The following is a 27183-nucleotide window of genomic DNA, read 5'->3' on the forward strand; positions in this document are numbered from 1 at the left end:
ATTGACGTCAAATTCAGGTAAAATTACTAAAATATACTCACGCGCATACGGTCAAACATTCGCTCTCGCTCTCCGTCTTCCTGATGATCCATTTGCGAACATCCATGGAACAAAGGTTGTCTTTTTCCCCCTCTCGCTTATCTCACTCTCTCCCATCTCGCTCTTGTCGGTATTACTCTTCTTTTTCCCACTCAAAATCACTCCTCTCTCCCGCTCTTGCTGTTGTTCACCGGAGTTGGTCATGTTAGAGTGGCTCGTGTGAACTCGCCGTGACGAAGAAGAAGAGATGACGCGCAGAGAGAGAGAGGAAGAGGAAAAAAAGAGATAAAGAAAATGAAAAAAGAAAAAAAAAATCAAGAAAGCAAGAACAATATTGTAAATTTACAAGATCATGACATCAGCAAAAGGTCATTTAACATTTTTTAAAAAATCTGAGTCATTTGCCATTTTGGGCCTTCAAAATGGGTTTTTTTGTGCAATTTTCCCGAAAAAATTTCAAGTGCTACTTTAGAACTCTTCCATCCAATGTGTGACATGTATCACTATTATGACCCATTTTCATTTTACATAATGATCCATCCTTTTTTTCTCACTCATGTTTAATTTACATGATTTTTTCTATAATTTTATCTCTCATGTTTAATTTATATTATTTTTTAAAATTTAACATGAGAGGAAAAAAAAAATGATGGAATCATTATATAAAATGAAGTTGGACCATAATAGTGACACATGTCATTCATTGAATGGAAGAGGCATGAAAAAGTTCCATAATAACACTAGAAATTTTCCACACCTTTACTTTTAACAAATGAACAAACGTTACTCATGACTTTTGAGATTACATGTTAACATGTTGACCAAACAGGTATTAGTGCCACAGAGATTAGCGAAGTCAATTATTAGGCGAGCAAATATTAGGTGAAAATAACAGCAGAATTAAAATGATTTTTAAAAAAAAAATTAAAAAGAAATTTAAGAACTAAAATAAACCTTTAAATCTAATTGCATTTTTTACAGTGATTTTGAAATTCTTTTATCATGTCTAAAATCATTCTAAAACATATTAATCACTCAAAATTAATTTAATATTTAAATTTAAACTTTTAAATACAATTTGAATATCATCAAAATTGATTTTGAAGGATTAAAAGTATATTCTACCATGATTTTATCATGAAAAATCACTCGCAAACATGCCTACAATTAAAATAACATTCAAACAAATTCTAAAAATAAAAGCATCCTTATGAAATGTATAGGCCCAAAAAGCAAATTGAAACTCCATCAAAATTAGGACAAGGATTCTCATTCAACAAATCGACAGTGAACGTGAAAAGTTCAGTCATGTTTTATTGAAACTCCATAATAAAGGCAAGCCATTGTCATGTTTTACCGAGAGTAAGAACTAATAAGCAATTCTTCAAGAGCTAGTAGGTGGCTGTTTTTATCTGTGCTACTAATCTACTATAAGAACACCAAATCTCACTTTGGCCTCTAGAGAATCCAATCACTGCAACTCCCCCACAGGTGCTTCATTTAGCCACAAGAAGTGAATGAAGTCGTATAGTTTCGCACTCACGCTAACCTGCAAAACATTCTAAATTTGTCAAACCCCATATGATAAAAAATGGTGAAAGAAATACCAATGAGACTGAAATGAATTGATAGTACTTTGTAAGGCGTCGGATTAAGTCTTCTCATGTGATCGGGACGCATTTTCTCGAGTTGTTTAATGCATCGATCCCTTATGTCCTTCAGAGCTGGTAAACATTCTGCTGCTTTACCTTCAGTAGAAAGGTTAAGGATTTAAGATAGTCATTAACTTGATGCTCGAAGAATGAAATTTCAGGGGGCGAGATACGGTTTTCACCTGATTTTCCAGTCCAATAGCACTTGAGGAGCTCCTCTACTTGCTGTGGCACGACGTATGCTCTTTTTGATTCGTTAAATGGGTGACGACATAGAATTCTTTCACCCACCTGCAGGTTTCCCATGAAAAGAAATGAAACTATTCAATTTTTGTCATAAATAGTCACTGTATGCTCAATACATCTATCTAAATATATTATAATACAGGATGATGATTATGCTCCCAATCACCAAAACTATTCCCAACAAATTCCTTGTATCTGTGATAAATACATTGCATTTTTGTGTTGTGGCTAGCGTATTTTGTGGATTACAAGGAGATGAAGTAAAAAAGTAAAATATATATATATATAAATCAAAACTGTCCTTTATTCACTCAATCCAATGGAATGGTATGAAAATTTGTCCAATTATGTACTTAAAAGTGTAAAATTAAACATTAACTCGATTTTGAGTTATGAAAAACGTGTTTCAAAATGATTTTGGCACTCAGTATCATTAGCTTCCTCTGTCCATTGACGTCAATCAAAATTGGTCCAACTATGTACTTTATATTAAAATACTTCTCAACGAGGACCTAGCAGAAATATTAAAATACCTAATGGATTTGAAAAATAAGTACAAAGGATGTAAAACTGAAGTCCTATGAACTTTAACAATCCGCTAAACTTGGTTTAAGAGATTCATAGATGAGGGGAGAAATATAAAAAAGCCAAATTGACCATAATATATTTGTTAAAACATCCCTAAGAAGGAAAATTGAATCTTATCATCGTGTATGTTTATGTCGATTGATATCATCCTTACACAAGGATGAGGAATTGAGAAACTTGAAAGAACTATTATGAACGCAGTTTAGATTAAAAGGTCTACGAAATATAAATATTTTCTTAGAATGGCAAGATCCTGTAATGGCATAAATGTCATTTAAAGGAAATGCATTCTGAAACTTCTAAACAAATAAGGGATGCTGGAAATAAATCCGATTTATACAACTACTTATACCAAAATAAACTTTAGCGGGACTAATTGTTGTGGACAAAAACAAATACCAATTATTAGTTAGAAGACTAGTCCACCTATCTCACACCAAATTTGCTATTAGCAAACCACGCCAGTTCATGAATAATTCAAAGGAAAAGCATTTCCTGCCAGTTTACCACAATATTAAAATATCCGAAAGTAAATCAAAAGAATGCTTAATTTCTAACTAACAAATAGAATAGAATATGGGAATTGAGAGATTTTTACTTCGCAAATATGTCAGGTAAGTACTTGACCAGAGACCAAATTTGGATGTTGTATCTATGTCTAGGGAAACAATCATCATGGGTTGACCTGGTAACTAAAAGGTTTGAGTTTGATATATGATTAAGAGGTAATGAGTTCAATCCATAGTGACCACCTACCTAGGATTTTAAATATCCTACAAGTTCCTTGACACTCAAATGTTGTAGAGTCAGACAGGTTGTCCCATGAGATTAGCTGAAGTGTGCATAAGCTGGCCCGAACACTCATGGATATAAAAGAAATCTATGTCAAGGGAAACTTGGAGCATATTTGAAAACCACATTAAAAACAACACTTTATTATGTAATTTATTTATTCTATAACGTAGAGAATGAGTTTCCTAAAAAAGTTATTTAGAACAAAAACAATACCCAAAAAAGAACAGAGGTTTGTTGCAATCCAATTTCAGATATTTTCTTCAATGTTTTCCCAATTAATTGTTCAGTTATAGTTATTCATTATTCTTTTATGTATAACTTAATCTCAATATGTTATATTTTAAAAATTGATATGCATTAGAAATAAATGAAAGCACAATGAAAGAAAAAAAGAAGCCTACCAAATATTTTTTAAATTATAAACATATAAAATAGTCTTACAATATTAGTCTGCAAAACAATTTAATAAACATCACTGTGACAACATCCAAGACATAGAAAAGTAAGAAAGCAAATAATTATTACTATCATTACTATATTAAAAGGTAGGATCGTCCTACCAATACTAATACAAGTTAATGACTTACCTTAGGAGGCGGTTCATTCTCTCCTGACATTATGTCTACTAGAGGATAGCCTTCCTTCCCATATAATCTAAAACTACGCTTTTTGCATGGAATTGAGACCTAAAACAATGAAGAAATAAGTACATAAACATGAGAGTATAATATACAAACATCAACCAAATATCGTTGCTAGAATCTATTTCACGCTTCACAATTTTACAAGAGATGTAGTAACATCAGAACCTTTGAAACATCTTCAGAGAGTTTAATGCGGGGCTGGTTATTTATTTCAACTAGCTTGAAGACACATCCTAAAGCAGCCTGAGCATAACATGTAACCAAATAGGTTCCAATTCCAAATGCATCAACCTCATGACCCTGCATAGGATAAACAATTTATTAGATGCATTACAGACATTTTTTTAATGAGTTTATATTAATTTCTTTTTAAGAGACTCTATCAGAAGAATGATTCAATTCCTATTCAACCGAGGGGGGAGAGTGTTGTTTCATGTTTCAGTAAAACAGATACAAAAATTCAGTAACAGGAAAACACATCTCTAGTATCGTTATAAATTCTGAACACAGTTCCCACAAATATGAAAAAGTCAAGACAATTCGGTTAATGATTACCTGCTTGTTTAAAGCATCTAAAGTTTCCTCATTGAGATCATTACTAGCAGAAATATTTATTTTTCCAAATCCAGGCACCCCAAACTCCTTTTCAATAGCCACAAAAAATTTACGTGCCTCACATGACAAATATGCTAGATCACCAGAGTCCAACCTAATCCCTTTAGCTTGGTACCTACACTAAATAGAATTGAAACTTAGTACTCAAAGTTCAATAATCCTCAAAATCTTAACTAATACCAAATAATCTTGAAAGTTACATATAATTGTTCCATCAAACATATAATTAACCAAGGCATTTTGACTTTTCCTTCTATACAAATAAAAAAATAAGTGTACTTGGCTAACAAATGATATACCTTGTTACTAGCCCGCATAGAAAATTCTCTCTTCATCAACCAGGTTCATACCCCAGATAATTTGAAGTTAAATGTCATTGTCAAGTCAAAATATGCTTAAACCTAATTGAAAATATTTGAATGTGAAATTTAATGATCAATAGTCTTAGAGACCTGAATTTGATAATAACACTTTGGCCAATGTATGTGTGACTATATCATCTATTTACCAATTTTCAGAAACTCTCCATGAACTCAATGCTTCACGTTTCTGATTGATACTATAAACCTGAGTATTGTAAAGCTAAACTATATTATTCTAAAAACATTACAGTCATGTTTTGATTCAGTCTTCAGAAAACCCACTTTATAATCACACATAATCATAAATGTTAAGTATACTTCAGGCATACCCCAAATCACTAAGTGCCAGAGCAACTGCACAGAAGTTTGGGACTCCACTCCGTATAACCTGGCAAATAAATATGAATATTACATTGGTTATAAATGCAGGCATCAACAAGAAACCCGAACAGTATCAAATGAAGAATATCAATTACATACATTAAAATATATTCATAAGTTCTATAGTTTCACAAAATAAAATTAACATCTTTCTTTATCACTATTCACAATTACTTTTTGTGACGCTGTATTAAATAAAGGATATGAAGCGAGGAAGGGAAATATCCTGCAAACCCCAAACCACTTACGTATTCAAAAAGCTCCTCAGTTGGTATTTAAATGATAACTAATGTAAATTTTAATTAGGAGGCCACATAAAATTCCAAAGTAAATAATTAACACTTCAGTAGGATTCTAAACAATATCAATAATTGATCCATTATCTTTAGCCTATATGTAATAGGTTTAAGTATATGTTTCCAGTATTTCAAGTTTCCAAAATAACTTACAAGTTGAAGTAGGCTTATTTATTTAGGCCCAAATCATCTTCTAATCCCCCTCTATTAATTTATATACTTCCTCATATATGTATGTACGTATGCCCCTCATGTGTATGTACCTGACGGTTGTGCATTATTGATTCATTCTCAATTTTCTCTCACAAAAACTAGCTTGAGAGCTAACTTCGTGGTATTAAAGCCTTAGAATCACATTCCTTCAGCGACCTTAAATAGATTAATCGATGATCATCTCAAAATCAAGCCCCACCATCTGAAAAAAGCCATAGCCGGCAGAAGAACACCACAAGCAAAATTGAACATGCATTGGCAAAGCAAACCACTAATGGAGGCTATAGAGAAACTGAACATGATATTTCTCCCATCACATGGAACAATTTGATTGGCCTAAACTCAAAACCAATGAAGATGTTTATTTTTGAAAAGGGAAATGATGAATATATTCTTGATTGTGAGACGTAACTCTTAACTGATGACCTAGAGTTAAAAGAAGAATTACTAACATGGTCTACAAAGGAAATAAATGTAATAAATACAAGGAACTATATAACCCAAGTACGAATCTTAGTAATTCTTTAACTCACATCATAAGTATCCACAAGAGCAAGGAAGTCAGTTGGAAATGCCAAAGCATAAGAAGTGAATGCAGCCAACTCACTTTGGTTGGTCTCACCAAAAGTGCCATGTAACGAAGGCAACCACTGCAGCAAACATGCACAGAGTTGGGTATGGATTAGCAGAAGGTAAAATGGACAAAAGAAATAATTAGAGATCATATGCATGGAAAAAGCATAAATAAAATCAGAAGCCTGATGATACAATGCGGAAAACCATACGGAACTAAATTCTTTTAGTTCACTCTTTCCAGCTCATTCTTCTTCCTAATTAACTGCCATTAACTTTACCACATAGCTGTGAAAAGCCAAAACCGTTTCCTCATAATGCAGCGTAGCATCTAAATCTCCAAAATAGTAAAAATAAATAAATAAATAAATAAATAAAGGAAAATATGCTGTGAATCTCCACCCCCTCAATTTGTAGAAGATACCAGCTAAGCCTAATAAAGAAACTAACTTAGCAATCTAATTAACAAACAAATTCATTACTACTTGATAGGAACCAGAAATCAAAAGATAATTAATAAACAATAGTATTGATAGAAGTAAAATTATAGTAACCCAGGCACTTTAAGAGGTTGGGACTCTCCCACACAAACTGTTTTCAGAAAACTGTCACCCCCACTGCCTACCAGAAACTCCTTAACTCCCTCTGTTTCGATTTGTACATTAACAGAGAACAAAACTTCCAAAACATAGTGGTCAAATACCTGAATCTTGTTTAACCACATTTGAACTGCACTAAGAAAATCTTCACAGGTACGTGAACCATCACTGCTACGAAGTGACTTATCTATGATCTCATCTGGGCTCTGCAAATCATACGTGATATTATATAGCAATAAACTCAAACTGATGAATGCTTCTGATAAGGTGTTTATGTGACGAGTGAAAAGCCCAAAATATTTCAACTGAAGAGAGTTATTAATTGGTTGGTGATGATATATTATCAAGGTTCTCTTAGTCTGTTGCTACCCAATGGCCCACTTGGTTCTGTCCATCTCACTATTCTTGGCCACCCCTTTTCACCAATATAGTCTACGTCTCTTTTGTCAAATTAAAGAAGTACTATGTAACTCCTTGGGGTAGAATCCTCCTGAGTAATTTCAAATCAAATTCTATTTTATATATATGTGCATTTATATTTACATGTATATATTAATTGGTTTGGCCAAATGTTATGTCACACCCTGAGAATTTTATTCAAAACAATATATTGGACTTTTCATTTATGGAAGTATGACACAGACACTATTGATGCCTTTCGGGTCAATGTACATTTTCAATACAGATAGATACATCAGGTGAAGTAATTCAGTTTAGCTCAGTCAAGATGTGAATCAATATATTCTCATTGCTCAATTGATTTAATGAAATGGGAAAATTGATGTGCCAGCAGTATAAATAATCGCATCATGATCACATGCCAATGAAATTTAACAACATTATGCTGACAAGTAAGCATTTTGACACAGTAGAGGGCCCTTCTGCAGAACTTCTAATAGCCAAATGAAATTGAAAACAAACATTGATTTATAGTTTAAGGATTTGGAATGTTAGAAACTATGAAGCACAGATACTTCAGGTGAGGCAAAGAATCCGTATTAGACATGTATCGGATACTGATACTTCTAGATACTTCCCAGATACGTATCTGGCACGTGATTTGACGTATCTATTTCTACGCGTACTTTTTTTTTTAAAAAAAAAAGACATGCAACTCATCTAATCTTTTCCAATCTAAAAATAGGCAACCTATTTAAAAAGCTCACTACTCGAGTCCAAAACTAAAAGGAGAAATAAATAAATAACGGACCAAACCCTAGACTAGAATCATCTAATCTCCATCTTCACATCTGAGTCCCACAAAGTCCACCAAAGTATAAACCATTTGGATATCATCGACAATTCAATGAAGAAGTTCTTCGTTTATCTTCATACTTCTCCCTCTGATCTTCTTCTTCTTCTTCTTCTTTGCAATATGAGTCACTTTTCTATTGCGTTTTATTAACTATTGTACTTCAACATCTTAGACGTTGCTTTTTTTGTATTGTATTTCAATGTTTGTATTCTATTTTGTGTTATTGTTATTAACTTGTATGCTAAATTTATCTATATCCTAGATTTTTTTAAAGAAAAAGTAAATGTATCTCCAACGTATCAATATCATCGTTTTTTAGAAATATATATATTAAAAAAATATTAAAAAATGACGCATCCTTAGACGTATCCGTATCTTAGTTTTTTAGAAATTGACAAATCGTCGTATCCAATCATATCTGTATCGTGTAGCCGTATCTGTGTCTGTGCTTCATAGGTTAGAAACTTGGAACTTTTGGGCTTGTAGGCTCATTACCGGGTCCATTAGGTTTGTTTCCCCCCCTTTTTTTTTTTCCTTTTTTTAACAGAAACACTTTTCATTATGTAGGGAAAGCTATACTGAAAAAGGGAAGAGAAACAACTCCCTCAGGGAGAATCAACCTCTTATACCTCAACCACTCATCTAAATCAAGCATTTCAAATTTGTGGAGCCTGGTTTCTATGATCTTTGTTTGAGCTGCTCTCTCCGAGCACACGATTGGCTCGGCAGCAATAAGAGAACCTTTCATGAGGAAGAGAGTGACTATTTCTTTTGGAAGTCTGTTCTAATTTTAGCTTGTTCTTGATGTCTTGAGTCTAAGTTCTTCAGTAAAAAATTCTCGTAGAGGCATGTGGAAGTGTTTTTTTTTGTAATTTCCGTCGAAAGGGAAAATTCTCCCACCTTTTGTAATTTTATCTCATCAATAAGTTTCTGATTGAAAAAGAAGATATACTTTTGTTAAATTCCCTTTCCTGTATATGCCACTAGGCAGGTGTTTTGTTCAACATCCCATTCACAACTTTTTCTATAGTTTCATCACCTTTCACGAGACTGCGTTTTCATCTATTGTGTGTTTGGGCAAGTAAATGAACTTGGCTATTCTTTGCATTTCATAGCAACCACTACATTATATAACTTGGCAATGAATCTAGCAAGTGTAATTAGAGAATAACAAACCATAAATGAGCTAACAAATGCATGTGAATGTGTCCCACGAAGTGGTATGCCAAATATCCTCCCAGCTGCAACATTGCTGTATAAAAGAGAGGGAATATATTTTAGCTTATATTAAAAGTTTGAAGCTGCTGATAGAGATTGCCGATATATATACTCTTTTTTCTAGTTTCATGAGTATCTCGCCAATTTACCAGCACTTTCACTGATCTCATAGTATATATACCATCAAACTCACAGAAAATGGTAACTTTTATGTCCTCTAACTTAAGCCATTGAAGTGAAGGAATGACAGGCAGATGCATACTTTTATTTCCTCTGATATATATGATAGGCAACAATCAGAAGTAACAGATCAACTGGTGTAATCTCTTTCTCCCCTAAAAAGCTACTTTTGTTAAGAGCAAGTCAGGAATAAGTTCATAAAGAAACCATAGGTTGAAAAGAAACAAAGAAACCGTCAAAAGATTATTACTAGAAAGGACCCAAGTGCTATCTTTTAAAATAAAGAAAAATTACGGTATATATTATCCACCCAATGTTGAGTAAAATGATGTAGGGTGGTAGGCAGTATAGGTTCTTATGTTTATTGTGTTAAATTTATTTATTTTATTTATTGAATTTACAGTTATAGTTAATAGGTCAAATTGTAATTAATGAGTGGTTTATATAGCAAGTGGATCAATTATTTATTGTTCAAATATTAATTTCCATTCTATTTAATTATTCTAGAACATGAGAAGAATTTAATTTCCAAGAGAAAACACTCATATGTTCTCCCTTTAATAATTTAAGTACAATTTTGTAACTTTGGAGAGTTTGGTTCAAATTTAATTTTAAAATTTTTTTGTTACTTAGGCTTTTCCATCCAAATTAAAAATCTTCATTTTTTGATAGTGAAATATTGAAGATAGTCAAATGCGACCTTCTTTATTATGTATCAAAATGAAGACTTAAAAATAAATGATGTAGAACATCTTATGTCTTCTTGGAAACTTTCTTGTATTTTCTTCAAGCTCTTGTTTACTTCTTGAACTCTTCTTGTTTAAAGTACCTAGGCTTTTACCGTTTGGTAACTTAGTTTTAAGTTAGTAGCCAGCTGGTTTAGTTTAACTTGTTCATCCGATTATAAGGAATTTTCCAGCTAGGCCTACTTACATAAAGGCTGCTGGTTGTATTTTGGCAATTATGATCATTCTCATCTTCATAAAATTCTCTCCATTTAGTTTACATCAATAAATATATCATAACAAAAATATAAATGTTCCATTATTACTTACGAAAATATAAAATCTTTAAAAAAAAATATTGCAGAGTATGAACTAAAAAACAGTGATTTACTAGTCAGAGATAAAAGGAGAAACACTTTCATCCATTTGGTGATGTTTTGGTATAATACCAAAAGTCTGATTTTGAATGAAAATGATCTCTCTCAAATGAGGAGAGGAAAGCTTTATTTATAGAGGGGAAAACAAAATATAGCTTCTATCTTTTACAACTGAATTACAAAACTAACCGAATATAGCTTCTGTTTTTACAACTAAACACTAACAATAAAAACTTACAAACTGAAGTTTTGTTATTTACACCATATTCCACCCCCCTAAAATTCAGACTCGTCCTCTAGGTTTATCAAGAAGCTAACTGGAAATTATCAGGAACAAAGTAGGGTTTCAAATCTGCTACATTGAAAACTGGATTGATGTGAAGGTCAATCAGTAGCTCAATGCGATAAGCATTCAAACCATGTCTTTGTAGGACTTTGAAAGGCCCCATTTGTCTATCTTTCAGCTTGTTGTAAGTTCCAGCTGGGAACCTTATCTTACGTAGTGGATCATTACAAGGTCTCTTTCTTTAAAATTGACTTCTCTTCTTGACTTGTGTCTTTAGTTTCTTTGTAAGACTGTATGGTCTTCTTTAAATGGTCATGAACTTCTCGGTGCAATTCTTCTATTCTTTCAATCATACTTTCAGTTTCAAGACTAATGTCCATAGAAGGTAAATTGGCAAGATCAAATGTGAGTCTAGGAGGTTGAGTATATACTACTTCAAATGGGCATCTTCCCGTTGATCTGTTCTTCATGTTATTGAAAGCAAACTCCGTTTGAACAAGGGACAAATCCCATTGCTTTGGTAGTGAACCACTTAAGATATTTCTCAAAGTTCTATTAGTTACTTTAGTTTGGCCGTCGGTTTGTGGATGTAAAGTAGTGCTGAATTCCAAACTAGTGTCAAACTTCTTCCATAAAATACGCCAAAAATGACTTGAGAATTTCACGTCTCTATCTGAGACGATTGATTTTGGTATTCCATGAAGTTGAACTACCTCAAGAGGTTAGCAATATAGATTGCATCACTATTGATTATTTCCTTTATTGTGAAATTTTATATTGTACTTATTGTATTATATTTGTTGTATTTTATTCTTTCCTTATTTGTAATTATTTTATTCTTTCCTTATTTGTAATTATTTTATTCTTTCCTTATTTGTAATTGGGTATTTCTTCTATTTAAGAAACCCTTTCCTCCCAAGATTAATAAGAAAAAAAAATAATGTTTTTTTAGCATGGTATCAGAGATGGAAAATCAAAGTTGTGTCTAAAATCCAAAAAACCTAGCCGCCATAGCTAGAATCCTAGCCTATCATTGTCGAAACCCTAGCTGCTGTCTTAAATAGCACACCTTACTTCCGATCATAGGTCATCTTCTCAAGTTGGGGATTCTAATCTGGCTTGAATAAGTACAAACCGATGAGGCAAGCCATAGTTGCACGAAGCCATCACATTGTCGCTGTCTTTTGGATTTTGTTTTAAGTGTTGCAACTTCAACCCCATCTTAGGAAGAGCTTGCGTACCTCAGAAGAGTTCACGCACCTTTATTGATTCGGTGAATGGTGATTGTTCCAATGGAACCATCGGTGGAATCCTCTTAATCTCAACGGAATCGGCTAACCCCCTCTTCTTTGTTCAATATTCCTTTTCATGAGTTTGCATCGTGGAGTTCTGTTGTTTCGTGTTTGTAGAAGCCATATAAAATCAGTGTAAACTGGTTCAGTTTTGTTTCAACAGGTCTGGTCTGATTTTTTTTTCAACCGGTTTTGTTTCAAATCAGCAAATTGCAGATGTGCTCACAAAAAGATTACTGAAACAAAACTTTGATTACTGTGTCAGCAAGTTGGGCCTTATTGATAGTTACGCTCCAACTTGAGGGGAGTGTCAAAAAATAGTTTGTAACCCTAGGGGTATTTTAGTAATTGTAAGTACCCTAGGGTTTCCCACTAGTCTATTTATTTGGCCTATTCTCTTGTACTTTGTATATCAGAATTAATAATAAAAAGCAGTCTCTATCGTGGTTTTTTCTCCCTGATCTAGGGTTTTCCACATAAATCTTGTGTTTCTTTCTTCCTTTTATTTTCAACAGTTTTGAATTTTAAAACTCCTCTTAATCACTTCAATGAGTTTTTTCCTAATAATCGGCTGTCTTCTGATTTACCAATTAAATTGTTTGGGTGTACTGCTTATGTCCATACTTCTCCTCTTTCTCAAACTATGCTTGATCCTCGAGCCACTAAATGCATTTTTGTAGGCTACGTTTCTCATAAGAAAGCTTACAAATGTTTTGATCCTTTGACCCACAAGTATTTTGAGAGTATGGATGTGTCTTTTTTGGAAAATCACCCTTTTTTGGCCCAAATTTTCTTTAGGGGGAGATATCTAACCTTGAAGACAATTTTTGGGATACTTTATCTCTCTCAAACATTAGTGGTCCTGCAATTATGAGCTCTAGTCCTTCGATACCAAGTATGGAGAGTTCTTCTTCAGGGGGAGAAACACTATAAAATGACTCTACAAGTCGAAATCTTAAACTTTAGGTTTATACTAGAAGAAACTTGACTCAAAGAGTCCGAGATCAGACAATTGACTTATCACAGGACCAATCAAATACTCCGATGAATGATACTGAAGATCCAGTTATTAGACACTCTACTCCTACTTCTCCTAGTTCTTCATCTCCTTCTAATCCTTTACCTGATGTCTCTGATCTTGATATTCCAATTGCCCATAGGAAAGGTACTCGTAAATGCACCAAATATCCCATTGAAGACTATCATTCTTATCATAAATTGTTCGAATTTCATAAAGCCTTCACATCCAAAATAACCAACCTATTTCTTCCAAGGAATGTATAGAAAGCCCTAAATGATTTGAATTGGAAATTAGCAGTGATGAAAGAGTTCAATGCACTGAAAAAAAATTGCACATGGGACATAGTCGAACTACCAAAAGATAAGAAGACGGTGGGATGTAAATGGGTGTTCACTATAAAATGTAAAGCTGATGGTAGTATTGAAAGGTACAAGGCCAGATTGGTTGCCAAGGGGTTCACTCAGACCTATGGCATTGATTATCAAGAAACATTTGCTCCAGTAGCTAAAATTAATTCTATTAGAATCTAGTTGTCTGTGGCAGTTAATTTTGATTGACCTCTTTATTTGATGTGAAGAATGCTTTTCTCAATGGGGATCTTGAAGAAGAGGTTTTTATGGACTTGCCACCTGGTTTTGAGGTGAATCTCAGGATTAACAAAGTGTGCAAGTTAAAGAAATCATTATATGGGCTTAAACAATCTCCCAGAGCATGGTTTGAACGGTTTGGAAAGGCAGTCAGTCACAAGCTATGGATTCAGTCAAAGTCAAGCTGATCATACTATGTTCTATAAACATATTGGAAGTGGTAACTTGGTCGTTTTGATAGTGTATGTTGATGATATCATTCTTACAGGTAATGATGAGAGAGGACTGAATATCTTGGAGAAAAACCTTGTTAATGATTTTCAAATCAAGGACCTGGGAACCTTAAAGTATTTCCTAGGAATGGAGTTTGCCAGATTTAAAAATGGCATTCTTGTCAACCAGAGGAAGTATATTCTTGACCTAGTGAATGAGACAGGTTTACTTGGTTGCAAGATAGCAGAAACTCCTATTGAGCAAAATTTAAAATTGGTTGCTGCAACTGAAAAGGAAGTAAAAGAAAAGGAAAAGTACCAAAGGCTTGTAGGGAGACTCATATACCTCTCTCACACACGTCCTGACATTTCTTTCGCATTTAGTGTAATAAGTCAGTTCAGGCATGCTCCCGGGTCAGTTTACTTTGAAGCAGTTTATAGAATTTTGAGATATTTGAAAGGTACTCCAGGAAAAGGTATATTATTCACGAAGCATGACCACCTAAACATTGAGTTTTACATTGATGTTGATTGGGTAGGAAGCACGACTGATAGAAGATCTACTTCGGGGTATTGCTCTTTTGTTGGAGGAAATCTGGTTACTTGGCGAAGTAAAAAACAAAGTGTGGTTGCAAGAAGTAGTGTTGAAGCAGAATTTAGAGCATTAACCATGGTATTTGTGAGGGCATATGGATAAGAAGACTATTGGAAGAATTGAATTTTTCTCAAACAATGCCCATACGCATCTATTGTGATAACAAGTCAGCAATTTCCATTCCCCACAATCCAGTCCTTCATGATAGGACCAAACATATTGAAGTTGATAAACACTTCATAAAGGAAAATATTGATGCAAGAATAATATGCATTCCTTTTCTCCCGGCAGCAGAGCAAATCGCAGATGTGTTAACCAAAGGTCTTCCAATGTGGCAATTCAACAAGTTGATTGACAAGCTGGCTATGAGTGATATCTTCAAACTAGCTTGAGGGGGAGTGTTGATTATTTCCTTTATTGTGAAATTTTATATTGTACTTATTGTATTATATTTGCTGTATTTTATTCTTTCCTTATTTGTAATTATTTTATTTTCCTTATTTGTAATTGGGTATTTCTTCTATTCAAGAAATCCTTTCCTCCTAAGATTAATAAGAAAAAAAATATATTATTTTTAACATCATTTTTTTGCATGCTAGAAAATGGGCCATTTTGCCGAAATGATCCACAACCACCATGACTCCATCATATACCCTCTTTGTGTTTTGGGTAGACCAAGAACAAAATCAACAGAAAGGTCTTCCCAAATGGTTGTGGGGATCGGTAATGGAGTATATAATCTGGCATTTGTAGAAGTTCCTTTGGCTTTCTGACAAATAGCACATCTTTTGACAAAATTATTAACATCCTTTCGAAGCTGTGGCCAATAGAATCGTTTGGATACTAATTCAAACGTTTTATCTTGGCCAAAGTGCCCTACTAAACCTCCGGAGTGAGCCTCTTTTAGGAAGGCTTCTCGAAGAGAAGTGTGAGGGATACATAGTCGTTCTCCTTTGAATAGGAAGCCATTCATAATATGGAAGTCTTCAGCATTCAAATAGTGAGTACATTTGTACCAAATGTCTGCAAAATCTTTGTCATTCTCATATAGTTCTGGAAGGGAGAAAGTCGTTACTTCCGTGGCCAAAGTAGTAAGAATTACGCCTTTTCGGCTTAGGGCATCAGCCACTTTATTTTCTTTGTCCGATTGCTGTTTAATGACAAAGTCAAACCTTTGTATGAAAGAGATCCACCTTGCATGCATACGGCTTATGTTCTTCTGAGATTATAAGTATTTTAATGAGAAATGATCTGTCAATAAGAGAAACTCCTTGGAAAGTAGATAATGTTCCCACTGTTTAAGGGCTCTAACAAGAGCATACAACTCCTACTCACAGGTACTCCAAGTTTTTCTTGAGTTACTAAGCTTTCCGCTGAAGTATTCAATTGGGTGTCTTGCTGAGACAAAACACCACCAATTCCTACTCCATGAGCATCCACTACTACTTCAAATGGGGCAAACATCTGGTAGTTTCAAAACAGGGCTTGTGCTCAACTTCTTCTTAATACAATCAAAGCTGGTCTGTTGTTTTTTACCCCATATGAAGCCGCCTTTTTTCAAACAATCAGTAATCGGTGCTACAATGGAGCTGAAGTCTTTAATAAACTTCCTGTAAAATGATGCTAAGCCGAGGAAAGCTTGGATATCTTTTATTATTGATGGAGTTGTCCATTGAGTGATTGCTTCAATCTTCTTAGTTGTCCATTGAATGATTGCTTCAATCTTCTTTGGATCAACTTTGATTTGATTTTGGCCAATTAAGAAGCCAAGAAAAGCAATCTCCTTCATAAGAAAGTGGCATTTTTTGTGATTGACGTACAACTTGTCGGTTGTCAAAGCTTGAAATAAGCTACGAAGATGTTGTAAATATTCTTCAAGGTTCCTGCTATAAACTAAAATATCGTCAAAATATACTACGATAAATTTACTAAGGAAAAGATAAAGTACTTGATTCATAAGTCTCATGAAAGTGCTTGGAGCACTTGATAAGCCGAATGGCATGACAAGTCATTCAAACAAGCCTTCGTTAGTCTTAAAGGCCATTTTCCACTCATCTCCCAGCCTAATTCGTATTTGGTGGTATCCACTCTTCAAATCCACCTTTGAAAAGATTAAGGCTCCTCCAAGTTGATTGAGCAAATCACTTATTCGAGGAATTGGAAAACGATACTTCACCATGATTCGATTGATGGCTCTACTATCCATGCACATTCTCCAACAACCATCTTTTTGGGGCGTGAGTAGAGTTGGTACTGCACACGGACTTAAGCTTGGTTTAATGTGTCCTTTTGACAACAATTCTTCGATATGTTGGCGGAGAATTTCGTACTCCTTCGGACTCATCCTATAGTGAGGTAAATTCGGTAAAGTAGCTCCCAAAACTAGATCAATGTGGTGTTGTATATTTCGCAAGGGGGGCAGCCCCTCGGGTTCCTCTCTAAGAGGAAATTCATCGAACAGCTTTTATACTTCCGATGGGACTCCATCTTTTTGTGTTTCCTCGGACTTCTCGCCAACAACAAGTCCAAGGATGTCAGCCTCCCTTTCTTTCATCAATGTTTGGCCACTGATTGTAATAAACAAGTGGCTGCTGTCTTCTTTTTTCACTTTTACACCCACATCATTCTTCTTGTTTAGTAGAAGTAGTACCACTTTCTTACCCATCCATTGAAATACGTAAGTATTTTCTCTCCCCTTATGCAAGGTTTGAGTGCCAAATTGCCAAGGTCTTCCCAAAAGAATATGACATACATCCATGTCTAACACGTTGCACACTATTTGGTCTTTATAGCTACTACCGATTGAAAGAGAGATGGTGCAAATTTTACTTACTTATGCTTCGCCGCCTTTTTTCACCCAACTTACTTACTTATCTTGTAAGGGTTTGGATGAGCTTCCACCTTAAGATTTAAGACTGCCACTAGCTTTTTGGAGACAAAATTCTCACTACTTCCACAGTCTATAATGACATTGCACACTTAATTGTTGATTGTACACCTTGTTTTGAAGAGACATGCCTTTGGGGTTTAGAATCTTCTTTAGAAGCGATTAACATCCTTTGAAGAACACAAGACAATCTATCTCCATCATGTGGTTCAATAAATTCAGCCTCCTCTTCATTTTCTTCATTGTTTTCAGTCAACATTTCTTCTTCCTCCACCATGTAAGCTACTGTTTTTTGCTGAGGGCACGCATTGGATAGATGACCAGCTTGGCCGCATCGAAAACACTTGCCCAAAGAGGGCCTATGGTAAGGATTTTGAGTTTTCTTTCTTGAGAACTGCCTCCGTCTTCTTTTCCTTGGCCCCTTCTAGATTATCTCTCTTTCCCTTTGGTCAAAGGTGGAGGATTTGGTAGGTCAGATGTTTTATTTGCAGCATTCACCTTCCTACTTGTGGAGGCTTCCCATGCAGTTCTTCTTGATGAATTCTTGGAACGAATTTCATTCACTTCTTCAATTGCTTCAGCAAAGAAAATAGCCTTAGATAATAAGTGAAAAGGTTGTAGTTTTACCTTTTCTTTGATGTCCATGCGTAGGCCTCCAACAAATCTTGCAACCAAATGTTGTTCGTTCTCTATCAAGTTCGTTCTTGCTCCCAATCAATGGAATTCTTTAATATAATCAGCCACCGACCGTGCTCCTTGCCTACAATTTTGGTATTGGTTGTACAATATTTGCTCATAGTTGGGAGGAACCGTTCTTTCAACAATCTTTTCATCTTTTCCCATGAATGAATTGGTCATTTACCATTTCTCCTCCGGTTGACTTCTAGCTGGTCCCACCAAGCCGATGCACCGGTTTTCAACTTTTAAGGCAACTAGATGCACTTTTTTGTGCTCGGGAGCGTTCATGTAGGTGAAGAAGCTTTATGTATTTTTTATCCAATCAAGAAATACCTCAATGTCACACTTCCCATTGTATATTGGCAAGTCGATCTTCATTTTGTAGTCATTCGAGTTACTTCTCATTTCAAATCCCTCACCTCTTTCTCTTCTTGGCACAAAAACTCTTCTTGATCATATTCACTAAATGAGTTCTATTCTTAGTTTTCTTGATATCTTTCTTGGGCTATCTATGCATTCTTGGAGGTCTTTCTTGATGAATTTCTTGTTGAAACTGGAAATTTCTTGGTTGTCTAGCACCATGTCTACCTCTTCTTCCCCATTCTTGAATGAATAGTTGATCATTCCCCCGATTTTGAGGTGTGGCTGCCCACATTTCAACCCTTCGAGTAAGAGTTTCCATACTTTCTTGGAGACTCATTAAACTGCCATGAATTCCCTCCAAAGAGTTCTCAACGGACAGAAAGCGTCGTGTTGTAATTCTTGGAGAGAGGGTGGGGTTTCTTCCACCTCTTGTCTTGTGTACGAGCATCTCCTCCATTCGGATGGGCTACTCTTCTTTCGGCCATCAGTCCAAGGATTCTTGGAGCTCTGATACCAATTTGGTGTAATACCAAAAGTCTGATTTTGAATGAAAATGATCTCTCTCAAATGAAGAAAGGAAAGCTTAATTTATAGAGGGGAAAACAGAATATAGCTTCTATTTTTTACAACTGAATTACAAAATTAACAGAATATAGCTTCTGTTTTTACAACTGAAAACTAACAATAAAAACTTACAAAGTGAAGTTTTGCTATTTACACTATGTTTTATCTTCCAATCCATCCCCACTTCCAATTTTCTTAAAAGGAAAACTTGATGTAAATGACTATTTAATTACCGTACATATATCCTCATTGCTGGATGTTAACCTCTTTGCAAAAGGCTTCCAATTCCACTGTAGATGGTCAAAATGGATCAAAGGTTGTACTCATTTACCAACTATTCACTAACCTTTGAATTTGAATGACAATCGTAGATTGAAAGAAGGCTTCAATCTTGGGAAAGCTCACACATCTCTAAGACAGCCGGCTCACTCTTATACAAGTTACCCTCATAAACCTCCCCCCATCCTATATTTCTCTCTTCAAGATGCCTACCATGGTTGTGCGGCAAATAGAAAGACTTAATAGAAACTTTCTTAAATAATAAAGTAAAACTTTTACATCTTTGGGATTATTAATGTGAAAATGAATGAGACTTATATCTGCCTGATACCCAAGAAAATTGACTCGAGATCTGTTTCTAATTATAGATCTCTTAGTCTCATTCCCTATGCTTATAAAATTATTGCCCGTGCCTTGTCAAATCGCTTGAAAAAGCTTCTTCCTTCTACCATTTTGCCCAATCAGCTTGCTTTTGTAGCTAACAGACAGATTCTTGATGCTTCCCTGATGGCGAATGAGCTCATTGATGATTGGACCTCTCGAAAAAAACCAGGGGTTGTCTTAAAACTGGATCTTGAGAAAGCTTTTGACACAGTTGGTTAGGACTTCCTTGATTATATACTCCAGGTTAAAGGTTTTGGTTGCCGCTGGCGTAATTGGATTAGAGGATGCATTTCTAGTGCGAATTAATCGATCATCATTAATGGCTGCCCTCGTGGCAAGATTCTTCCCTCACGAGGCATAAGACAAGGAGATCCTCTCTCTCCTTTCTTATTTATCTTAGTGGTTGATTGTTTGAGCGTCTTATCGACCATAGTTCAGCATTGGGTCATATTAGTGCCCATCCTATTGGTCATTTAGATTTTACTCTAACTCATTTATAGTTTGCTGATGACACTTTGTTGTTCTCTACTACTGAGAGAACTGCATATGGAACTTGTTTGCATATTTTTTAGAGGGCTCCTTCCTCTATTATTAACTGCCTGGATAGATTGGTTCGGGATTTCTTTTGGGAGGGTTCTCGTGGTGATGGTGGTGTTCATAATGTGAATTGGATGGTTTCTCAGCGTCCAAAATTATTGGAAGATCTTGGTATTGGCAATTTTAAGCATCGGAATTTGGCTCCTCGCGAAATGGACTTAGCAGTTTTTAATTGAACATGATACTTTATGGAGGAAGCTTATTGTTGCCAAGTATTATTCTACTGATTGTGTTTGGCCCCCCTGTCAATGGAGCTTCTTCTAAATCACCATGGAGGTATATTTGTCTGTCTTCTGAGTTGATTGCTAATCAGGTTAGTCACCGCATTGGGGATGGTTCATCTACGTCTTTTGGAATGACTCTTGGCTTAGTTGTGGAGTCCTTTCTACCACTTATCCGCGGCTTTTTCGTCTTATACAACATCCTGAGGTTACAGTTGCTAATGTTTGGAACTCATCTATGGCTGCTTGGAATTTGGACTTACGTTGTAATCTTACTGAGTTAGAAATTGTTGAGTGGGCCTCATTATCCCTTCATTTGACACCAATCCGATTGCGTGCTGCCCCTGATACTTGGTTGTGGCCTCTTGATCCATCTTTGGGCTTTAATGTTAAGTCTCTTATGGTTGATTTGGAAGGTGATCTGGATTCAGACTTGACTGATCTTTATTCGGTGATTTGGAGGGATAGATATCCTAAGAAGATTAAAATCTTTCTTTGGGAACTCAGCTGGGTGCCATTAATACTGTTAATCGTTTGCAGTGTCGTATGCCTTATATGTCTCTTTCTCCATCTTGGTGTCATATGTGTCACGAGCATGCTGAATCGTCAGTTCATCTATTTTTTCACTGTTCTTTTGCTACTGGCATTTGGAACCTTCTCTTGCCTCATTTTGGCTGGCATTTCGCTTGCTTTCATGATATTTTTGATGCTTTGGCCTTGGTGTTAGTGGGACATCCTTTTGGTGGAACTAAGGTCATTTGGTTGGCTTTTATCCGTGCTTTTCTTTGGTGCTTATAGGGTGAAAGGAACAAACGACTTTTTCATGATACATGTTTTTCTTCTGTTTGGTTTTTTGAGTTAGTTTTGTCTACTACTTTTTCTTGGTGTAAATTATAGCACCCTGTCTCTCATTTCAATTTATCTTTCTTAGTCAATAATTGGCGATCTCTATTGAAATTCTTCGGGGTCTTCCTCTTATTCATATTAATAAAGTTTCTTTTACCAAAAAAAAAGTAAAACAGTATATGAGCATCTATTCCCATATAGAAGTATGTATCCTAAAGGAACAGTACTCAAAGAGAAAAAAAAAAAAAAAAAAAGTAGATATGGCGCAAGATTATTGGCAGAGATGAAAGGTTACCTTGTTGCATCAAATGAAATGTTTGTTTCTATCACAAAATAATAATAATAATAATAACAATAATAATAATAATGCAAGATTATTGGTAGAGATGAAAGGTTGCCTTGTTGCATCAAATCCTCCAATATAGCAGTACTTTGAGGCGCTAATTCCACCATCTGGTCCCTAAAACCAAGTAAAAATTTCTTCTGGATGAGGATAAGCAAAATTCAGCACTTAAAAGAAAGGTAAACAATGAAAGAAATAGAAACCTGAGCTCGTCGAAGTCCAAACTCGAGAAGAATTTTAGATTTTCCAGCAACAAAACGATGTCTTGCAGCATTTGTAGCAACTAACGATGCATAATTAATAAGATTTACAAATGGAGTTTCAAGTAATTGAACTACCTGAAATAAAAAAACAAGTACAAACGTGAATTGATAAGACTATCTTGGATGAATACGAAGAAATATTTACATTCCCAGTCCAATGCTAACTATTTCGTTAGAGGAAAATTTTCTTGACACTTACAGCAACTGGCCCTTCAACCCTCACTAGAGGCACCTTTGGGAAAACAACTGACCCCTCTGAAATAGCATAGACTTCAACATCAGAACAGTCGATTCCTCTAAGATAATTGTAGAACGCGTCCTATATTTAATCAACAAAAGTCCTTCAGCATTAGAACAAGTGGTTCCTCTAGAGTCTAAAATAATTGATGCATCCTAATTATAAACAGCAAGAGTTAACTCACCAAACAAGAAGTCTTATGAAACGTCATCAAATTATCAAAATTGCATTCCAAAGTTAAAATGAAACATAACTAATGTGGTTGATATGTTAACTACCACGTGTGCGCTTTATCTAATATTAAGAAAAAACATGCAAATCAATTGAGGAATACTTTATTAAGCAAGGTGAGACCCACACCTCTTAGGTACATTGAAATGTATTTCTATTTCCGTGAATTAAAAAATGAAATATAGCATGCATTATCTTTATAATCATTAACAGTTAATGGTGCATGCCCTTGCATCGTGTCAAACAAAGGAAGTGACATGTGCCAATCTTAGTTAAGCTTTAAATTATTTAAGCAGCCGTACTTATTGAATTGAATATCTGAGTAATTTAAATACGAAGTGGTCTACCACATAAACCGAAGTAAAAGTTAGGTGTATACCATTCGCATAATCAGTAAATTGGGTTACCTCACAGGATGAAGGTAAAGACTTCTTGATAAAAGAGATTTCTTCCTCTGTGAATTTGAAATTAGCTATAAGCCTTATGCACTCTTCTAAACCAGCAAAAATTGTATATTCACCACCAAAAGGATTCTTCCGAAAATATAAATCAAACCTGGACCACAAAAATTTAACAAAAAAGGCTTCTAAATAAAAATAAGCATATTTTATCCCTCGAAGACATCTCCAATCATGACTTACAAGGGGCTGGAGAGTTCATATAACTTTTTATAGAACGAAAAAAAAAAAAATGATTTGCCCTGGTAAATCAACCATGTTGGAAAAAGCAGACTTTCATCTTCTAGATATTGTCGTAAATGTAATATCCTAGAAAAGGCCGAATTTAGTTCTAATTATTAAAAAAGAAATGTAAGATGCAGCCCATGCTTAAACAAATTAAATGCCAAGCTTAATTTCCAACCTCCAAACGTTGGATTTGTTTTTGAAGCTTAATATGTTTTTCCAGATTAACATTACAAAGACACTCCACAACTCAGAAATAACAATTTTCAAACCAACTCCTAATTCAACTGGTTAAAACATACCCTTCGTCCTTGACCAAAGAGTTAGAGATTTGAATCTCTCTAACTCCCACATGATATTGAACTATAAAAAGGGGAAAAAATCCAAACCAGACTAGTGTATCAACTACAGCATCAAGTAATAAAATAGTTTGAGCAAAAGCTCCAACAAAATTGTTTAACCTCATAACAGAAGAAGATTGAGGTTGGTAATTCAAAATAAAGATTCTGTTCATTTAGAAAAGTGGAATCAAAGTGATTGATTAACCATAATAGTTGTGCATAGACACTTCCACTTCAAAATTCAGAAATAACACTTTTTTCTTTTGATATTCCAAGAGTGTCTGTACTAGTTTATACACATCTTAACTATTCTCAAGGAACGACTATCTACTCTACTACATTTAGTAGCCAAAGAAACTTGTGGGATATTAAATCTTAGGTAGATGGCTATCAGGGGTTAAACTCATTCCCTCTAAACCTTTTATTATTTCCATGGCCCTTACTGACTGGTAGACTAAACCTTGGTAGTTAGAAATGACAATTCGCAACCCAGATTAATGTATTACCTACAAGCGATCAGGTGTTTCTTCACAAAGACATGACACCAAAAGAGCTAATTATGATCGCATTTGAGGAAAAATTTAAGCAATCACATGAAGATAACCAGATTTTTAAGAAACGGGGATTAAACACAGAACTTACTCAAAAGTCAAAACTACCGGAATGCAAAAAAATCTAGGCCAAACGTTGAAGGCCATAGAAAGTTGGTGGATGAGTGAGTCCTTCAATAGATTTTCATTGAGAAGGAATGAAATAGGTCGAAGGGCATAGAAGCCAAAAGAGAAACATAGGTTTCACCAGATACTGGATTGTTTTTTTGCAATTCATGCAACGCCACCAAGTCATAATCCTAAACCTCACGATTTTATCTTTAAACACTAATATTCTTAATATACAGGAAACAAAGAAAAAATTCAAACAGTAATAACCTCCTCCCCCGACTCAATTTCACAACTTCCCAACTCTATAGCAAGCAATTTGAAAACCAAACACGACAGCCGAAGTAATGAACAAACCAAATAGAAAAAGAAGAATTAAGATAAATATCGTGCGGTCACTAGTGAGATTGAATACCAACAGATTCCAATTAAAAAACACGAATTAATTAATAAAAGAGGTATTTCCATTATCGGCAACAGAAAGGCATTCTGTAAAGAGAGTAAGAGAAGAAAGAACTTACACAGCTCGCTCGTTATGCTTGCCGGCTTTCCAATAAGCATAAGCCATGGTGAACTGATAAAGATCGGTTAGCAAAGGAGTAACCATGGGGTTGGTAGGGCCGTGTATGAGCCGACTGAAACAATCGGCATTTCTAGGCCCGTTCGCTTTCTCCATAACGAAAAAGAAGAAAACCTCGAGAATTGCAGAGAATGAATTGAAGTCTGTGAAGAAATAACTACATAGCAAACCTCAGAAATCAAATTCGCGGGAAGTATTGAGCATGAAGGAAGGCGGAAACAACCCGGATATCGGAAGTCGATCGTACATCACACGATAGAGAGAGAGAGAAGGAGACCGTTAAAGACGACGAAAAAGAAGAGAGTAACTGACCACCAAGTCAAAGTTGAGAGCTTTTCTTGTAGAGCGTGTTTGGCCGAGGAGTTTGGAAATAGGAGATATGATCTTCACTCCTTATTTGACTCTATAAATTAGTAGACTTTCAACCATGTGACAAATTTTACAATTTAAATCACCACTAATAATCTATTTATCCTTTCACATTTTACTTCGATCAAAGAAGAAGAATTTATACCCTAAATTTTTAATTATGTTAATTAAAATTTTAAAACTAATAATGGTTAAAGTTATTACACTTGTATAATAACTTTTAGTTTTGTAGTTATTAGATCATTTAATTTTAAAATGTACAAAGTTCCTCTTTGATAACAAATTTGATTTTAGTTTTTTTATTTTTAAAATTTATATTAGTTTTCTCCCAATTTTTTTCTATAGTTTTATCTAATTCTTAATCTAATTAAACACGTTATTAAAACTTTTTTTTTTTTTGGAGTTTTCAACAAACTTAAAGAACTTGAATTGATTGAAAATATTTTTAGAAACTAGATGAAAAAAAAACTCATAGGTAAAAGTTGTATGTATGCTTTTAATTTAAGAAAAAAAAATAGTAATCAAACAAGGTCAGATCCACATATAGATTATAAATGTTTCCAAAGGACTGAATAGCAAGCTTCCTTAAGACTTGATCATCATAAATTTGGTAACAATTGTCTAATTATATATGTAGGAGTCGTTTAGAAATAGTGATTTTGAAAAAATTGATTTATAAAAAATGACTTATATACGATTATTTTAATGTTTGATTGTACACTTTTAAAATGACTTTTCTATACTCCAACGCAATTTTCAATGATTTATAGACATATTTGAGATGTACTTTTAAAATACATATTTTAAGCTATAAAATTAGTTTGGTAAAAATGTTATAAATCATATTAATATTTGGTTTCATATTTGCATTAAACGTATATTTAAATTATTCGTGTTTTTTTTTAAAGGTACTCTTAAAATTGTTAAATTACTGGGAAAAAAAAATACATTTGAGCTTAACAAAATGAAGGGTGGCGGACAAAAAAAATATACAAAGAGAAATAAATATTTAAGAGAAAAAGAATAGAGAGCTACAAAAAATTTTCAGAGAAAAATGTTAGAAATAGAGGAAAAATTTAAAGAGAGAAACAAAATTGTACTATTAGATAATTTCTAGAAATTTATTAAATATAATAGTACAACTTCATGGGTTTTTTTCCAGTCAAATTAAAATTTTGATTTCTATAGTTTTGGGAAAGTTCAAATTTATAGAATATTTACTTTTACCGGTTTAGGTAGTAAAAATGGGATAAATATTGTACCTTCAAAAAATATTTTACAAATTATATTCACACCTATTTATAATTAAAAATAATTTTATTTGCACCTTTTGCTTTTTTTGTTTTTTTTTTTTTAAATATTTTTTATCTTTCTTTTCCAATTTTATATTCTCGACAAACACGATAATATTAACAGAATTTTGTATCTTTTTTCTTCTAAATAAATAATTTATTTTAAACTTTTGGTTTTATCTTTTCCCTTTTGGTTTTTTGTTTCTTCCCAATTTTAGACCCTTTCACGAACAGAATAACGAAGAATTTTTTTAGTATTAGTAATTAATTTTGAACTTGTTCATACCTTTCATAGAAATTATACACATCATTTCATATAAGGAATAAAATACAAGTTATTTTTCATTTTTTTCTTTTTGCCCCAAATTTCATTTTCAAAATGTAAAAAAAATAAAAATACATGGTTTATCTTACCAGAGAAATTTAAATGTTTCAAGAAAAATAGAAATGAAAGATTTTCGTTATTTTTATAAAAAAACATTGAATCATGTCACAAAATCTTTTCGAGAACTTTAAACTATTTTTCATTGATAAAGAGGTAGTATTATTATCTCTAAATTTAAATTATATCATATGTATTTTAATTTTATTCATCTATATATTTTTATATGTTT

The 27183-nt window shown here is 34.1% G+C and overlaps 1 protein-coding gene across 2 annotated transcripts; it reads right to left on the reverse strand.

Moving 5' to 3' along the window:
* Positions 1-1267: 1267 nt before the first annotated feature.
* LOC120088368 (nicotinate phosphoribosyltransferase 2-like) lies at positions 1268-25287 on the reverse strand. 2 transcript variants are annotated; one of them, XM_039045598.1, is made up of 15 exons: positions 24850-25285; positions 23053-23200; positions 22376-22495; positions 22117-22251; positions 21969-22030; positions 9435-9510; positions 7108-7209; positions 6365-6481; positions 5271-5329; positions 4520-4694; positions 4130-4264; positions 3908-4006; positions 1874-1982; positions 1675-1787; positions 1268-1588 (listed from the first exon to the last, which is right to left on the reverse strand). In XM_039045598.1, exons 1-15 carry the CDS (start codon positions 25002-25004, stop codon positions 1511-1513), a joined length of 1683 nt encoding a protein of 560 aa, XP_038901526.1. In that variant the 5' UTR covers positions 25005-25285; the 3' UTR covers positions 1268-1510. The 2 variants fall into 2 exon arrangements, 1 of the variants encoding a protein (XP_038901526.1); XR_005484901.1 differs by lacking the exons at positions 1268-1588; positions 1675-1787 and adding an exon at positions 3282-3385 and having other exon boundaries at positions 24850-25287.
* Between the last annotated feature and the right edge of the window lie 1896 nt (positions 25288-27183).

This window comes from Benincasa hispida, chromosome 10 (assembly GCF_009727055.1).
Source record: "Benincasa hispida cultivar B227 chromosome 10, ASM972705v1, whole genome shotgun sequence".
Lineage (NCBI taxonomy): Eukaryota > Viridiplantae > Streptophyta > Magnoliopsida > Cucurbitales > Cucurbitaceae > Benincasa > Benincasa hispida.

What these genes read in the sequence shown, in the direction of transcription:
- LOC120088368 (XM_039045598.1), bottom strand. Translation starts at nt 25,004, where the DNA reads ATGGAGAAAGCGAACGGGCCTAGAAATGCCGATTGTTTCAGTCGGCTC. An exon ending in TAGATGCTTTAAACAAGCAG is followed by an intron (nt 4,265 to 4,519) that starts GTAATCATTAAC and finishes TATCCTATGCAG; the next exon opens with GGTCATGAGGTTGATGCATT. An exon ending in CTATTGGACTGGAAAATCAG is followed by an intron (nt 1,788 to 1,873) that starts GTGAAAACCGTA and finishes TTTCTACTGAAG; the next exon opens with GTAAAGCAGCAGAATGTTTA.